This window comes from Calliphora vicina, chromosome 4, assembly GCF_958450345.1.
Source record: "Calliphora vicina chromosome 4, idCalVici1.1, whole genome shotgun sequence".
Taxonomy (NCBI): Eukaryota; Metazoa; Arthropoda; class Insecta; order Diptera; family Calliphoridae; genus Calliphora; species Calliphora vicina.
In genome coordinates, this window is record NC_088783.1 from 27553141 (window position 1) to 27572318 (window position 19178).

The window sequence follows — 19178 nt, forward strand, 5'->3', positions numbered from 1 at the left end:
GAGAAAGTGCTTGCTTTATAAAATTCAGCAAAAATAAAGTGATAAGAACTGTTTTTAGTCTAACGTCATTATCACATTATTGTTAAATTAATATATTGTAATTTTTTAGTTAGTATTGAACGAAAACGTCTAGTTTCATCATCTCTATTAAAGTCACAAAATGAGCGCTAAAAATATTCCCCGTCGCCAGGCTATACCTGTGCTCTACACCCGCGGTACCCACTATGATGTGGGTTTTGACATGGTAAGTTATTTCCTATTTTTCAAGGACATACCACAGAATTAATGGTGGTGCGTGTTTTTTGAGAAATTTTTAATTTATAATTTAACATTTAAACTGTGAAAATATCAAGGATATTTTTTTTTAATTTGAATGACAGTTGAGCGTGTGAGTTGGTTATTTATAGATTTGTTTCGTTTTGAAAAATATAGGGCTCATTTTGCGTGTATACCGTCATAACTGAAAACAATTTAATTTCTTGTAAAGTGTCATACTTCATTTAATAACCTTTGTGCAAAAAGCGAGCTTAGAAAAGTGACAGCTCATAATTATATTAATTTATTGTACCCTTCACCATTAAATTTTAAATATATGTATATGGGTAAATTTATATTGTTTTCTTTTTTCATTTGCGACCACATAAAGTATATTTGTTGCGGATTCTTAAAGACGGCGGAGTCGATTTTTGTATGTTAAAATCAACATTCCTAATCCCCCAAATAACTTACGAGCATGAATGATACATCGCGTATGGTTTCAATTTAGTTGCTAATGAAAATCGGTTTATATGTGGCTGAAATCGGATCAAAGGTCGGAAAACCCCTTCACCATGAATCCGCTTCTATTTAAAATCGGACCACAATGGCTATGATATAAGGAAAAAAAGGGACAACCCCGATTTTTTATCTATTTTTTTATCTATATATGGATTACTAAGTCATTAATATAGACAATATGAATATCTAATGATATAACAATAGGTAAAAATCGGAACAAATTTTTTTTATCCCGAATTTAGTTTTTTACCAAAATAAATTTTTCTCAAACTTTTTTCACTAATATATTAAAAAAAAAAATAAATTTGAAAAAAAAATTAAAGAAATTTAAAAAAAAAATTTTCTCATAAAATATTTTTCGCTAATAAATTAAAAAAGTGAATTTTAAAACTTTTTTTAATTTTGTTTACCTAAAAATATTAAACATTTTTATTTTAAAGTATAATTTGGTGAAGGATATATAAGACTCGGCACAGCCGAATATAGACCACTTACTTGCTTTTTCTAAATATGAATATACTTAGGGTCATTATTACAACTTGCCGTTATAGTTAAAGTTACCTTTAAGGGTACCTTTTTCTATTGCTTAAAGTTACCTTTAACTATAACGGCAAGTTGTAATAATGGCCCTTAGAAGTTTTAATACCTTAATAATTCCATTCAGAATTCAAAATTTCAATTTGTATTAGGTATTTGTAGAATAATTCCATTAAGAATTCAAAATTTCAATTTGTATTAAGTGGACTGGAAGTAAATTTTTAAATAATTAATTCTTAATTAAATTTTTAATAATTCAATTAAAACATATAGCATGACCTAATTCGTTGTCTCAATTCCTCAGTACTCCAAACGTATTGAATTGATTCCTTATTAATCATTCAAGTTTTCTTTAATTCGAATCCATTAGCTTTATAAAATTTGTAAAATAATTACATTTTTCTTCAATTCGAATCTACATATTACAAATTGTCTTAAGTGATTTTTTTTTAATTCAAATTGAATGAACAAAATATTTTAATTCAATTTGGATTAAATTTGAGTTAATACAAATTTAATCATGCAAAAGTTGAATGAATTAATTTAATTATGAATGAATTATATTTTTATCTAGTGAATAAGATCTTTAGAATAGATATAGAATGTCAGCCATTTAACATTTTTTAATTCTGAATTAAGATTTTAGTGAATTAAGGTCAAATTGAATTAAATAATTCGAGGCTCAGGTTTAAATAAACATTTTTCTGTTTTTGTTACACAGACAATATAGTATTGGTTGTGATTTAGTTTGACCAAATTTTTCTCTTTTGTTTTTTAAATCTTATTTCTCTGTGTCCACTGAATTTCGTTGCTGACATCGAAAAGATCTATGAAATTATTCGCTTGGCAACAAATCACAACGAATCTGTTTTATCTGTGTAGAAATAGTACTGTAACGTTAAAAAGTAAACTTCCGAAATTTCGAACGTAAATACCCGAGGTATGCTAACTGACTGAAATGAACCACGTTTTATTAATTTAATACCTGTGGAAAATATTTCAAAAGTATTGCAAGTATCGTTTTAAATAAACAAATCATTTCTAATTACTATAACTGATTTTACTAATTTGTATTAGGTTTCATAAATAATATACATATTAGTTGCACAACTTTTTAGCTGATAACGAAAATGATAATTTATATTGTATATTAGCAAACAACTGTTCCGTAATATAAAAAAAAAATTAAATCAGTTTTCAATCAAAACCTGAGTTAATGGGTTAATCAATCGTCTTTAACGATTTGATGTAAAATTTTGATTACAACAAAATACAATCAAATGGGCATATTTAATTTGTTATTTGCAATTTGTATAAAATTAAGGGGCTTGTTGTTTATGTATTTATAACAAATTAAAACCGCAACAGTTGTTATTAATAAAAATGTTTAGAAAATTTAAATTTCTAATTTTAAGGGCGTGCAGAGAGACACAGACATGTAAATTATTTACACAGACATGTAAATTATTTAAGAATTTTATAAATTAGATAAAACAAAAGTTGATGTCACAATTTTTAATAGTGGTTGTTAAGTGAAGATAATGAAGCTTAAGTAGAAAGTGTTAGACAAATATAACATGGATGTGAATAAGAAATTTTGATAGTAGATAAGAGAAAGAAACTTGAAAACTAAATTTATTGCAATTTGTTTGCTATCCAACATTTGCAAAATTTAAATGCAAATTTTTAAAGGCTTACAAATTCAAATTTCATAATAATTTTTTCTTAAACATTTCTTGTTTTACAAAATATACCTTTAACATATTTTCGACCTAATGTAACTTTTAAATTCCGTATTAATTTGCCCTAGATTATTTCACACTTCAAAAAATAATCATTATATAAATAATAGTTAAAAAATATTACAACATTTATAAGCACTTGTCAAATAGTTTTATCAGATAAACGAAATATGTATGTGCTAATCTTAAAGATTACAAATATTTAAGTTATTTGTAAATAATAGCCCAAAAATTCCTAAATAATATTAACCACTTATCACTCGTATAAATAGTTCTATATGTTATTGGCGGCCAATAAACGAAACACGTTTCATAATTAACTTTATCAATTTGTAAAAAAAAAAACAAACAAACAAATATGTACGTTTACAGTTAACAGCTAAAATATAAACAAATAAAAAGTTAACTGAAACGTAAGTCAAACTTAATGATCGTGAACTTCAAAACTTGTGTTAAAACAAAACTCATAAATAAATAAACAAACAGACGACTAGCTACTCTAAACTCGTGGATTAAAATACATATTAAATAGTAAAGTTTATTAAAAAATATATGATCAAAAATTTTTTTTGTATATGTTATTGTTAAAACAGTTAAATTAATAAATAAAACTTTAAGGAGATAAATTGAAATATCACTGTCGATCGTGCCGATTTGTATAATACCTACATTGATGTAAAGTACAAGTACATTAAAAATAACTGAATTATTTAATTATAACGAATAAAACCAACAAAAAAGCCGATCTAAAATGTTGAAATGTATTAATGCAAAGGTTCAAAAACGTAATTCTATATAATATTTATTAATTCAAATTCATTACCAATTAATACATAGACTTGATTGCCTATTACTTCAAACGTATTAAATTCATTCCTTTGGGAATTCATTCTACATAGAATTAATTATTTTTTGAATCATTCATGAATTCATTAATTCAAATTCATTACAAAAGCTATATATATTATTTATCTTCAATTATTTTGTAATGATTAAAAACAAAAACTGAATTGAATGAAGAAAAAATATTTTCATTTAATTTGGATTAAATTTGAAAAAACAAATATTGAATAATCAAAGGTTGAATGAATTTTATTATGAATTAATTCACAATGAATTATATTTAAATATAAGTCTTTCAATGAAGCTTATGTTGGGAATGATTTTATGCAAGAAATTGCTGTTATTTTTATACCCTTCACCTTCGTGAAAAGGGTATATATAAGTTTGTCATTCCGTTTGTAATTTCCACAACATAAAGTATATACATATATTATAGATAACGGAGTCGATTAAGCCATGTCCGCCTGTCTGTCTGTTGAAATCAAATCAGGTCAACCAGGACAACCTACAATGGGTCAAAATAGGAAAAAATATTTTTTAACCAGATTTTTTTTTCAACCAAAAAAATTGTTTTTTTAAATTTAAAAAAAATTTTAATTTAATACAATAAAATTTTAAAATTTAAAAAATTGTAAAATAACAATTCGAAAAAAAAAATTTTTTACATAAAAATATTTAAAATTTGTATTTTGAAGTATAATTTGGTGAAAGGTATATAAGATTCGGCACAGTCGAATATAGTTCTCTTACTTGTTTAATTCTAATTTAGGACTTTAGCAATTAATTAGAAGCTGAACATACTATACTTATTAAACGAGATATCTTCCCTTACCAATTGAGATTTAACTAACATTTGTTTCAAAAAATTTAAACAAGAATAATAAATGGAATACTTTTTTTCGTTAATAATCGTGCGAATAATCGAGTATATTTTTAAAATTAATCGATCACCGTAATAATAATAAAATTATTAATTATTATTCGTTTAAAATTAAACTCAAATAATTGACAAATCTACTTTTGAGCCCCTATTAATGCCATCAAGACTCTTCTAATTTTTGGTTCAATACTTTTCATTCTATGATTTGATGAATTTTTTACTCTGCTATTAAGTATTTATATTTACATGTTACAAGTGCAACAATAAAATAAGTATTCCTTCTTATTTTTTCAACAAAATGTAACTCAAATTATGCTTATTAAGAATTTTTAATTAAAAACAATTTTATGCTTATTTTAATAAAGTATGCTTAACAATATAATGAAAATGAATGTAATCATTAAAAGAAATTTGATTTTCATTAATCAGTAGTTGATTATAAAAATGATTTACACGATTGATTGTAAACGTTATTATTATTTTAAATAAAATTAATTAAGACATAATCAATTTTGTTTGTATTTATAGTTAGCCAAATTAATATGAATATTACAACATTCGAAATCTCATTAATTTTTTTTTCTCTTGATTATAAAATTATAAACAATAAACTTTTTAAAGAAAATATTGGAAAATATTGGATATCAATTCACTACCATTAAAGGCACTTTTAGACGATAAGACTTTACGTCAACTTTACGAAGAGGAATGATGAAGTGATGACTGTTGTTTTTGCATGATCCGTATGAAGTATTTTTTTTTTAATTTGTTTACATATAAATTACCGCATACGATATCGATTAAAACTTATCGTAATTTTCTTATTTGAGATTACGACATTCGATATCTGCATTTTGTTATAATTACGATGTCGAAATTATTATACTCTACACCACCAGTGGCGTTTGTGCAGATGTTTGTAACGCCCAAAAATAACACCCATCTTAAAGTATACCGATCGAATTAGAATTATTTTCTGAGTCGATTAGACGATGTCCGTCTGGCTGGTTGGTTGGCTGGCTGGCTGTCCATTTTAACCTTGTGCGCATAGTACAGGTCGCAATTTTTAAGATATTTCGATTAAATTTGGTACGTATAATTTTTACAATCGGTCCATAATTAGACATAGCTCCCATATAGACCCGCTTCCGAAAATCACTTTAACGTGCATAAATCTCTTAAAAATTTTGGTATACACACAAAATTCAACATTAATAACTTTCATATTGACATAAATCAAACGACCTACTTCCATGGTGATCGGTCCATAATTGGTCATAGCTCCCATATAAGGCCCACTTCCAAAAATCACGCACGAATATAAGTTATTGAAATTTTAAAAGAAAAATGTTTTTGCTGATTTACTTAGTGTAGGGTATTATACTTTCTTACTTGTTTTTCGATACAATAGTTCATTCTATCACGAATGCGGTAATTCGGCACCTGATATAAAATCACTTTCTTGTTTTCTGAAAAATTTCAAAAAATTAAGAGAGCCATACGACAGACCAATTTTCTCAATATCTAAAGGTTCCATTACAAATTACGTTTAGACGATCCATTCGTACTCTTCTACACAAAAATATTACTTGTGGTACAATGTAAACGGGGCATAACTATTTTCAAGAATTAATTCCTTAAAAGTTCTGTTTAATGGTACAACACTTTATGTCTTTTAAATCATTTTTTTTACTAATGTTCTTTAATACATATAATTTAAATTCTATTGTATATAAAAAAATTAACAACTACAAATAACATAATAAAATCGTGCTGGATTTATCAAAGTATTTTTGCGGTAAAAAAAATATAAATAAATCTTGAATTACCAAAATACCAACAATTTTGCTACAGAAAAATCAACTACACAACGCGTCGGGTGGTCTTTTCTTAAACAATTTTTAAAGATCAATTATATTAATCAATTTATATGAAAAAAAAATCAATTCATGACCTATTTTAACAATCACTTTTGTCTATTTTTAGGGTCGCACATTTGCATCGATGATTAAAAACTTTTTGCTCTTATCTTCGCCATTAATTGAAGTTTATTTACCTCTGTATGCTACAGAAAAAGGAAGTGAGTATAAAAGCAAATGTTAATTCAAGCTTTAATTATATACAAATTATTGATATTAAGTCACAATGTTAATTTAAATATTTTATAAATTTGTTTATGTATTTTATTGTATTGTATATTTTGTTTAGAGAATGCTTATAATGAAACATTGGAAAGCGTTAAGAAATCATTCCCTCAATATATCAGAGAATTGGAAGGTGTGGCAGACGGTGCCCAAGTAGAATTCCACAAGGTAAGTAAATAGAAATTTAAGTTGTCACGTAAATTTAAATGAACTAAGAATTTTAGTATCAGTTTCATGCTACGAAAGTTGCATTTATAATGATAGTTTGTTTATACATAAAAAATAATGCAAATGTATAACAAATAGTAAATTATTTTGCCAACTGTCAAAATGACTTTCACTAACCAACTGGCTATAATAAAACAAACAAATTAAGAATCTAAACTTTAATCTTATTTAAAATAGGTTAGCGAAAGAAAGAAGTATACAGATATGTTTTATAACTAAATCCACATGGTCAGTACATACTAGAATTGGAAAATATTCTATTTTCGGTTCAAGTTTTATGAGAACTTGAAATAGTAAATTTTAATATACATAATTTGTATGCAATTGAATAAAATGCTTCTGACAATTTGACAATCCAGCCAATCCTCATAATTTGTGAAGACATTTTAAAAACTCGAAGTAACATTTTTTTAGAATTTTATAAAAAAAAAATTAATCGATATAACTTTACGTTTATATCGATTAATTCTTATCAATATTAAAAAAAAAAAAAAATTTAAATCTTTGAGAAAAATTTTAAGAAATTGAGAGTAATTTTTGTCAAATTTATTCAAATATTTTTAAATTTATCCACTTTTTCCGGAAATCCTCCCTCTAATGATTTTATAGTTGCTTCCATTACCTTTTTTTATTGAAGAGGTGGTCCATTTACCTGGGATACCTTTCCTGTGTTTTTTAATTATTTTTTTACAAGATCCCAATACCTTTCCACAGGCCGAAGTTCTGGACAGTTGGGTGGATTTTACTTCGGTGGTACAAAATTGTCATTATTGTTTGAATACCACTCAACGGCCTTTTTTCAATAGTGGTATGATGCCAAATCGGCCCAGAAATATGAAAGCACTCTGTGCTGTATTAATGAAGACAGACTCTCCTTAATATACATATCGCTCATTTGCTGCAACAACGTCATTGAATTATGAAAAAGTCGTTTCGAGAAAACGACTTTGAATGTTTTATGAAATTTTACTATTTCTTAAATAAATTTTCAACAAATCATGCGATTTCTGAAGTAAAACCTGATTTAAATAGTAGATACTAATATCTTTCTAATCTGTATTTAACCAAATTTTTACTTGTCAAATATACGAGAAAACATGAATTTTCATTTTGACGTTTACAACAAAAAAACACAAATAATAAATGACTTTTTTTTAAAACTGATAAAACTATATGAAAGACTTAAGAACGGCGCATATTTTGTATTACTCAGTTCAAAACATTGAAATTTTTTTGTCATAATTTTGTTTTCACTAATAAATTTAAATAAATTAAACAAAAAAAATTTAAAAAAAACAATTTGGAAAAAAAATATTTTTTAAAATTTTGAAAAAAAAAAAAATTATAGTTTGTTTACCTTAAAATATTTAAAATTTGTATTTTAAAGTATTATTTGGTGAAGGGCATATAAGATTCGGCACAGCTGAATATAGCTTCTTTCTTACTTGTTTTTTTATAAAATTTGACCTAAATTTTTTGCTCGTTCTTTTGCTTCTAAGTTCTTTACCGCATTGCGATCTGAAAATTTCTGAACTTCATGAATACGGTTCCCGTTTTATACTGATTTTGGTTATATAGAATTCGGCACAGTCAAATATGACACTCTTACTTACTTTAAGTTGCCCTTTTTTATATATAGGCAGCCCTCATTAAATATTATTGAAATTACATACATATGTATGTATGAATGAGTTTGGAGACAGCTGAATATTATTTCCTATTTGGTTACATTTTGCTTAATTAAACTCCAACTAACATCTTAGAACAAGTTAAATAAAAGTATGACAATAATCTAGTTTAAATGCTATTATGTGTGTATAATATTATCATTAAAATTGCCATTAAGATTAAGTAATTAAATTTTAACGCAATATAATTATCAAAACATTAATATATTTACATAAAGTGACTATTTTTTATAAATAATAAATTTATTAAATATTAAAATAAAAAATTATTACGGTTTATTTCAATATGTATGCAAATATATGAATTTTTTCGCATTAAACTAGTTTGATTTACGAATTTCTTTACACTTCCGCCTTACATCACTTGTTCTTTCTAAAATATTGATTGCCTTAACATGACATAAATCGTCATTATTCCAATAATAGATTTGTATAATTTATTTTGCAAAAACGTGTCAAAACTAAATGTTTTTTTTAAAAAAAAAAACAAAACCACAATAATTTAATAACTTTAACCACCTACAATTTTAATTGTTATTATTGTTTGTAAATAATCGTTAATAATTTGCTGTTAACCCAATCGTAACTGCAATTACGTGCAATATAAAAACAAACATTTTAAAATACAAAATCTACAAAATTACAACTAAGTAATTGCATTTAATTAAATATTTACTAAAACATGTCATCAATAAAATTGATTAATAATCGATCATCATGAAAGCGTTGATTATTGAGCTATTAAATCTAAAAAATAGAGTGATAATTAATATAAAACAAAATGATTGTACTCGTAATAAATCTAGTATGAAAAAATTAGTTTTGATTGGATTAATGTATGAGCTTAAAAGAGTAACCCTGTCAAACAAACAATTAATTCTCCAAGAATAGAACTATGATACACATTCCACATTGTGATGATGATCTAATGAATTGATCTACATATGTTATCGCCAATAAACAGTACTGTTTTTAATAATCCGATATGACTAGTTACAATATTACGAAAGAATTAATTCTTAATTAAATTTTCAAAATTCAATTAACCCTTATACCGTACTCATGGCTCAAAGTAGCATAAACAATGTTCAATGCTTTAAATGAGGAAATCGGTCAAGTTGAGTAAATACTCAGGATGTAATAAATTTGTTAGTAAGAATCATTCTGAAACGAGTATTGAATGCCATGAGTGTATAAAACATAATCAGAAATAATGTATTTTGCTTTTAATTTTTGAAGTACAGGATAATGGTTAAAGATTATCTCTTCATATGCTTAATTCCAGGTACTTCCAATGTATTGAGTTCATTCATTTGTAAGTTTATTCCTTATGGAATTAATTCCTTATTGAAATTAATCATTAGGCGAATTAATTCCTTTCTTTAATTCAAATCCTTTACAAAATAGCATTAAAAATATATGGAAAGATTAAATTTTTCTTCAATTCTAATAAAAGAAAAACAAATTTAATGAAGAAAAAATATTTTAATTCAATGGTTTAATGAATTTTTTAATAAACGAACTAATTCAGTAATGAATGAATTCTATTCAAATAAAGCTAAAGAATTTTTTTAACGGAAATATTTTTATGAATTAGGATTTAAGTGATTTAAGCATTTATTTAATTAAATTATTTCGGAACTCTGTGCCTAAAATCAAGAATTCTTTAGCGAATCCATTTGCAAAATCAAATTAAATTATATGTCTTAACTATTCTATTAATGAATTAATTCATAGGCTTAATTCCTTTATATCGAATTCACTCCTTTTATATTTCATTCTTTATGGAATTAATTCCTTATTGAATCATTCAAATTTTCTTTAATTCAAATCTATTACAAAGTAGCTTTAAACATTAAATGAATGATTCAAACTTTCTTCAATTCAAATCTATTACAAAAATTAAATTTTTTGAATTCATTTTGTAAATGATTAAAAGCAAAAAAAGTATTTTAATTCAATTTAAATTAACAAAAATATAATCATTCATAAGTTAAAATAATAATGAATTAATTCAAATATGAATGAATTCTATTTAAATAAAAGCATTTGAAATAAGCTAAAGAATTAGATGTTGGGAATGGATTTATGAAATGAATGGTTGAAATTTTTACTTCCGAATTAAGTATTTAGTGAATTGAGCTAAAATTGAATTAATTAATTCGAGTACATATTTTTAATTTAATAAGAATAATTCCATAAATGTCCTATGCATTCAGCATTTTGAAAAAATTACGGAATTTTACTTAAACAAAATAGTTCAAAACATCTTTTTAGAAAAAAATACCGTTTTAAATGTCTCTGCGTATTAATTTAATCGTTTTTTTTTCTTACATGTAAAATTTCATAATATTGCATAAGCGAGTTAAAAGATAATAGCGTGGGTTGTTTGAAAAATTCTTAAATTACATAATAATGAATCTAACACCTGCAAATTTGATTTAAATTAAAACATTTTGCAACCGCAATATATTTAACAGATCGACAGAAAACTCAGTTCTTTTGATCCAAACTCGATACTTTTAACTGATTTTTTATATTTGAAAATAAAATAATATTTTTAAAATATCAGAAATGTTGTAAAATATAAATTTGCTTGATATCTTTAAGAAATCAACTGTATGAGCTCTTTTTTATAATACATGAATGTTTTTGAATAAAATGGATTTTACGCGATGTGAGCCGAGTCCTCTAAAAATTTAAAAATATAAGGCGTGTTATGATATACATAGATTGAACTATTTCCAAAAAAGAGAAAGTATCAATAAAACGGAAATATACGATTACATCTCGTCTCATAGAACTTTTGAAACTAACTACGCTCAGCAATTGTACATTGTTAGAGATTTTAAAAAAAATAAAAAATATTAAATATAATTAATTATTTAAAGTAGTTATGCATTAGCATATTGTAAAAAACGTATGTACATATATATGTACATAAATATGTATGCAATTAATAAAGTGCATGTTTAATGTAGAAATATCAATCATATATTAATGCATAAGTGCGAACACATGTGTATTTAACATCAAATCCACTTAGTATATTTTCAATGCCAATTAATGAACAACAACAAAAAGCATTCATTAAACGGCCAAATGATTAAACTGTTTTGAAAAGTGCTTTAGTGACAAGTTTAAAAATAATAGTTTTATTTGTTTTTGGATTTTAATTAGACAATTATAATGCACTTGCGATAACACGCCAAATTATAACAAAAATGTCCATAAAAACCAGAAAACAATATCATGGCCATTCAACAAAAAAAACACACAGAATGACTAATATTGATCTTTAGAATTCTTGTAGAAATAACACATAGTTTAGAACAGTTAAACCAAATGTGGCAATGATGAAGGCCGTAATATGTATGATCGTGGTTAAATAACTGCATTCAATACAAAGTACTGGCTTATATTAGTACTTAGCTTATTGTCAAAATTGCGTGTCAACAAATTTACAATAGTGATTACAAAAAAAAAAAAACCAATTGGGCAGCTATTAAAAATCAATCCACTGTATCATTAAATAGTTGTCGATAAAAATACTTATTAAACAATTTAATTTTGATCTAGAAACAAACAAATTATTAATTTAATAGTTGCTTTTAAATCTTAAGCTAAGGCCACTCTACCAAAAAACCACCAAACAAAAACCCCCCATGTAAAAAAAACCATGACAGAAAAACTAATTTGAATGCAGAAAGAAGCCAAACAAATTTTAGTTCATTTGCAAAAAATGCAATTCGACATAAATGAACACGACATTAAAAAAGAAATTCAATTAGTTAGTAGTTGTATGTACGAGTATTTTGCCAACTATTGTGTCTTTTATTTGACAGGTATTGTCGGCATCTACATATTGTATAACTAGACTTTTCGATATACTTTTGAGAATACAAATTAAGCTTGGCTTAAAATGCTTACAAACTTGCTAAGTTATAGATAGTACTTTTAATGAGGTGTCTTGAAACTTGTATAGTTTCAATCAAGTGTTTTTTGTTTGGCGCCAAGGCCACCACTGTTTGACATTTCCGCAGTAAAAGTCTTAAATTAGATATTTAATAAATTTAGTGACAAAAAATCGATTTTACTTTCTGAAGAAATCCCGTTTTTAAATTCTACAACTACCCCAATTTTCTGACTGCTTGTTTACAATTTGCCAAAGAACATCTTAAGTGTACAAATACAATTCTGTGGTCGTTTGGAAAAACTAGGTAACTCCATTTTTGAAAACACTAGAAAAACACGTTTAAAGTTTTAAATACATTTCACTAATTATTTAATATTAATTTATGTAATTATGCATGCGCATTAAACAAAGCATAATTTTAAATAATGTTGAAGATTTCTGGTTCCTTTGAAATCATTTTTGGACATTAAAACCGAATATCGATGTCAGTTACCTAGTTTTTCCAAAAAAAAACTTTTTTTTATATTTTACGGAATTAAGGCAACTTTAGTAATCATTTGTGGTAAAACATTGACTATTTGTCTCAGCGTGTTAATTTATCAGTTTTTTTTACGAAAAAAATGGAGTTACCTAGTTTTTCAAAAAATATTTTTTTCCTTTTATTCTTATATACATATCAAAAATAATCCTAGTTTTTTTTTCTTTTTCTATGTTAAAAATTTGGACCCAAAGAGCTTGTGACCCGAATTTGTTCTATTTCGCTCTTTCTCTCTTAGTTTTTGAATCAACGTCGTTTTAAACTTCTAGCAAGTTTTTACATAAAAATAACTTTTAAATGAGAGACTGTAACAAAATTTCGATCTGACAGAGTAATAGTAAATGAAACGTAATTTCTATTTTTGGTGCTATCTAAATTTTCGCAAAAAGTGGAGTTACCTAGTTTTTCCAAACGACCACATAATTTAAGAAACAGTGATGGTAGACATTTGTAAGACTGCCTAAGGGAAAGAGGTTCCACAAATAAGACAGTAAATTTTAAATATGGCAATATTATGGTATTATCTTGTTTTTCAGCCCAAGGAATGGGTATGAGTCGAATCCATATCATAAAAGATACTATGAGTGGAATCGGATACAGATCCATTTTAATCGATGCTATGTATCCATACGCTAAGGAAATATGCCCCCATTTTGGAGATTCAATCTCGAAAATAACCCCATAATAACGGAGTGGATATAATCCCATGAGGTACGTGTTTTGAAGTGCCTGCCCAGTCGCCAGATCTCAGTCCCATAGAAAACCATGAGAAATTTTAGATCGCAAAATACTGACTCAAAATTATACCACGAAAGAGTCTTTAATTGGTTCAATGCATCGTCGCTGTATAAAGGTTGTCCTATTAATTGAATATTTGGAAAAGTTTACATTGTATTACCAATCACTGTATACGATCAAAACACCAAGAATATTTGTTTATATAAAGCAAGTAGTCAATGGAACATACAGTTCTTGTAACTAATGTCAGATCACTGACTCAAATTTATATATTTTGGGTTTGGTTAGTTTATACATCCCATGTAATCTAGCTTGAAGAAAATTGTCACTTAAGTTTCTCTAAGTAATCGACCTTAAACCTTTTATTTTTTGTGAGTAATTCGTACAAACTGGTTTTATACAATCTGTGTTGATAAAATTCGCATACAGTTTATTTTATTTTTCTGACACTTTTACTGTCTCTAAGTAACCTAGAGTGCAGACACTTTAAACCTTTATTTTGTACAGCACTTTAGAAAATAGTTATTTTACCCACCAGAAGTAATTTATTGGAGAGTTGGAGATTTCTTTATAACTGACTATTTAGGTCAATGTACCGGTGCACATGTTAAAATAACTAGTTATGTTGCTGATCAAGTAGCTAATAAGGTAACTGACTATATGTAACCGGTATGTGAATCCAATGCTTTGAATACCTTGGACCAGCTATCAGACAGTCTCAATGTAAACAAAAAGGGTGAATTAAAATAACTAGTCACATAGATAACTACCTAATTGATAGGTAAAATCACTATTTAGTTCGGGAAAGTCTCCCAGAACTGCTGAGAAATTTTGTTTATTGACAATATCAATATCAATGAAAGATATTTCAAATACCTTACATTAAAGAAAGAGTAAATTGTTAAGTGAAGATTAATTTTGATTCGGCAAAGCCGAATGTATGCATGTTTGATTATTACCAACGTACTTAGATTTGACTCAGTAGTTTTCATGCCATTTTCATACCCTTCACCTTCGTGAGAAGGGTATATATAAGTTTATCATTCCGTTTGTAATTTCCACAATATAATTTTCCGACCCTATATAGTATATATGTATATTCTGAATCCTAATAGATAGCGGAGTCGATTAAGCCATGTCCGTCTGTCTGTGTGTCTGTTTAAATCAATTTTCTGAAGACCCCAGATATCTTCGGCATCCAAATCTTCAATAATTCTGTCAGACATGCAAAATCGGTCCACAAATGGCTGAGATATGAGGAATAAACCAGGACAACCTCGATTTTTAACCTATTTTTTACCTATGTATATCTGGATTACTAAGTCATTAATATAGACAATAAGGATATCTAATGATAGATATTTCAAAGACCTTTGCAACGACGTATATAAGACCATGTAAGTTGGACCTACATGGGTCAAAATCGGAAAAAATATTTTTTTACCCGAATTTTTTTTTTCACCAAATAATTTAAAAATCCAAAAAAAGTTTTTAAAAAAAAAAAAATTATAAATTTTAAAATAACAATTCAAAAAATGAAAAAAACAACTTTAGAAAAAAAAATTGTTTTGTTTACCTAAAAATATTTAAAATTTCTATTTTGAAGTATAAATTGGCACAGCCGAATATAGCTCTCTTACTTGTTTTAAATTAGTTTTTACTCAATTAATTTTAATTATTTTAAGAACACAACGAGCTTTAAAATTAATCTGGTCCCCCTAATCTAATTGCACATTAAGCCATTGCAATTTCATATTAACTTGGTATGTACTATAAGAAAATTACCATTAACATTGTTATTTATTTTCAATGTTAATGCTAATAATAGTATTTGTTTTATTAAACAATCGATGTAGTTTAATGGTTACCAAATAAACACCTAATTTTTACCTTAACCGTTTTAAAACTATGTACGTATGTACGTATTTCTATTAAATATTGATTTGTGAAAAAATGTAATTGAAATAAATGTTAGCGTGTTGTCTTTGATTTACCGATATACTTTTAGCACCGTTACATAGAAATAATCAAAATGGTTTAATACTCGTATAGTTATTTGTTTTCCTGTCAGTTTTTACTATTTTTACTAGCATTGGAAATTTTCAATACAAAAAGTAGTGTTTACTTTTTTAATTGAAAACCTATTCCGTACATATTATTACAAAATAATAGATATGAATCATATTAAATTTTAATTTTTGTTTAGTATTTCGTTAATATAAACTTTTATTTACTTATATTAGTAAAAGAAGTACTTTATTATTTAAATTCTGAAAAATTAAATATTTTTTAAAAAAACTATTTTAATTTTCATGTTTTATTTATACAGTAGTGTAATTAATTTTTCATCAACCTTTAATTTCAGTTATTCCTATTGCATATGGATGAAATTTTACCACAAAGCCTTAAATACTTAAATGCTGTGGACAAAAAACAACCCACCGGATGTTCAACTATTATCTTGAATGGTGAAAAAGAACGTGTTTTAGCTCACACCGAAGATGCTCTAACAGAAACTTTAAATCACTACTATTTTGTGGTTGCTCACATTATTAATGATACACCACAGGGTAAATACAATGTTAAGGAGGAACGTTTCATGTCCTTATGTTATGCCGGACATTTGCCCGGATACACAATGAACTATAATCATCACGGTTTGGTATTTTCAATCAACACTTTGTCAGCTGAAGTATTGAGAAGTGGTAAAATACGTAAGTATTTAATTAATTGCTTAGTTTGATTAAATCTTTACATTTAAATTGAAACATTTTCATCTTTCTAGCCCGTCACTTCCTTACAAGAGCTTTATTGAGTGCAGAAAACTTCGACCAAGCTTTGGATATTTTAAAAGATGCTGGAGTTGGTGCTGCTGATGGTTGCTCCATTAACATTAATTTCGTCAAGTGAGAAAATATTTTAAAATATTATTTTATTATAATAAACTAATCCTTAATTCTTTCTAGTGATCCCTCCAACTTGTGTTACAACATTGAAATGGCTCCGACTGTAGGCAATACCAACGAATCTCGTTTGGATATTAAGAAAATGGCTAAAGGAGAACATAATTATCATACTAACCAGTAAGATACTACATATAAAGCTTTAATCAATAGATTTTTGTATGAAATAAATATTTTTAATTTGTTATTTTCCTAGATATGAACGTATTGAGACTGAACAAGCTAATCAATTGCAAGTAGATTCAAGTGTATCTCGCATGCATACATTCAGCACTTACAAGCCACCCCAAACTAAAAGCGATGTTGTTGAAATGTTGGGCGACTGCAGCGGCGGTGAACATTGTGTTTTCCGTGAGGACGGTACCCTCGAGCAATTGGTTAAGACAATATGCGTGGGCGTTTTCGATTTAAATGAAAAAACTGTTGCATTGTACTCCGATAATCCACGTAATAATGAGCCACAAGTTGTATTGCCATTGATATTGAAATAATTGTTAGAATTGCTTACATACTTACATATATTTATTTTATGTATTTCTGTTTATCAAATGAAATTAAACACTGTTGTAGTGATAAAGTATTAATATAATTAAAATTAATTTTTTTTAATTTGTTTAATTTGATAGGTCAAAGTATTATATCATACATACACTTATTTAAAGAGGGAATTATTGCAACCCAGCATTTAAGCAAGTAGTCAGAGAGTAGTTGTCACTTGACTGACTCCAATTTATATATTTTGGGTCATTTGCTATTTTTAGTGCAGAAAGAAGTCAATAAGATACTTTATACATACCATTTATCCTAGAGTGAAGACAATTGTCACTTTAGTGTCTCTAAGTAATCTAGAGTTTAGTCACTTTAAACGTTTATTTCGTATTGTACTTTTTTGTGTGAATTTATACAAATTGTGTTTATGTAATTCTCATACAGTTTATTTTATTTTTGCTAAAGTATACTGAGATCCAATGTAACCTAGCGTAAAGTCTATTGTCACTTTAGTGTCTCTAAGTAACCTAGGATTTAGGTTTGTTTACAAGCAATAGGTTATTCGATTGTCTATGAGAAAATAATGGAAACAGTTCGTAGATAGAGAACATGATATTTGTCCAGTAAAAAATATCAATATAAAAAATACGTTTAAAACATATTGTTGCAAATGTAAACAAAACAAAAAAGTTGAAAATTAACACAATTCACAAGTTTTGCAGAAATGTTTTAAATTGGTTTATAATAAAATACAACTTATTTTTACAAATTGTGGTTCGCGTACTTTTTTTGGTTATTTTTTACTGGAAAGTACGCGAACACACCTAATAAGAAAACAAAAGAGAATATGGCGCAATTTACATTAAGACTTTTTCAGACGTCTGTTTTTTCGAAATCATGAACATTTACACGGTGATTTTTTACATGAAATTATGTTTGTCTTGTTTTTGACATTTAATTGTTGATTCCCTTTAGTTCTTTATTCGTAATATTTTTTTAAACGAAAGCATCTTATTTGATTGTGGACAATTTTTTAAATTGTTTTTTAAAAGTAAATTCAAAATGTGTGATGAAATAATTGAAGAAATGTTTGATTTAACTTTAAAAAAAATTTCTCTTTTAATATAAATTTCACTTCAACAAACGAAAAATTATAAAACATAATAAGAAGAATACGAATGAGTGTAAAGAGGAATGTCAAAAAGAAACATGAAAAACCCCCATTCTTCTCTACCCCGCGCACCAAAACATGAAAACAGACTTCTGGGCAAACATGAAAAAAAATCATCGTGTAAATTGCGTGTATGTGTGTTCGCATACTTTCCAGTAACTTTATTTTATAGAGTAAAAATAAATTACTCTCAATCTGAAAAATTAAAAAAAAGTACGCGAACAATTTATAAAAATAAGCTGTATTTTAATATAAATCAATTCAAAACCTTTGTTTTGTGTTATTTTACATCTATTCTTTGCAAACTTGTAAATTGTATTAATTTTCAACTTTTTGGTTTTGTTTATATTTGCAACCATGTGTTTTAAACATATTTTTATGTTGATATTTTTTACTGGACTAAAAAATGGCCAGTAAAAATATCATGTTCTCTATCTACGAACTGTCACTTTTAACACTCTCTCGTTACAAGTTTTTAAAAGTAAACGAACGACCGAAACGACTTGTTTTTGGTTATTGTAAGA

The 19178-nt window shown here is 26.4% G+C and overlaps 1 protein-coding gene across 1 annotated transcript; it reads left to right on the forward strand.

Annotated features, from left to right (window-relative positions):
- The first annotated feature begins 109 nt into the window (after positions 1 to 109).
- Positions 110 to 17593, forward strand: tan (C45 family peptidase tan). Its single transcript, XM_065508671.1, has 7 exons — positions 110 to 244; positions 6766 to 6859; positions 6988 to 7091; positions 16397 to 16745; positions 16817 to 16937; positions 16998 to 17114; positions 17191 to 17593. The coding sequence occupies exons 1-7, from the start codon at positions 161 to 163 to the stop codon at positions 17483 to 17485; spliced, it is 1164 nt and encodes a 387-aa protein (XP_065364743.1). The 5' UTR covers positions 110 to 160; the 3' UTR covers positions 17486 to 17593.
- The last annotated feature ends 1585 nt before the right edge of the window (positions 17594 to 19178 follow it).

Bases quoted from the DNA above. Each gene is read 5' to 3' on its own strand.
- tan (XM_065508671.1), top strand. From the start codon at position 161: ATGAGCGCTAAAAATATTCCCCGTCGCCAGGCTATACCTGTGCTCTAC. The intron at 7,092-16,396 runs GTAAGTAAATAG...CTTTAATTTCAG, and splicing joins CCCAAGTAGAATTCCACAAG to TTATTCCTATTGCATATGGA. The intron at 17,115-17,190 runs GTAAGATACTAC...TTATTTTCCTAG, and splicing joins CATAATTATCATACTAACCA to ATATGAACGTATTGAGACTG.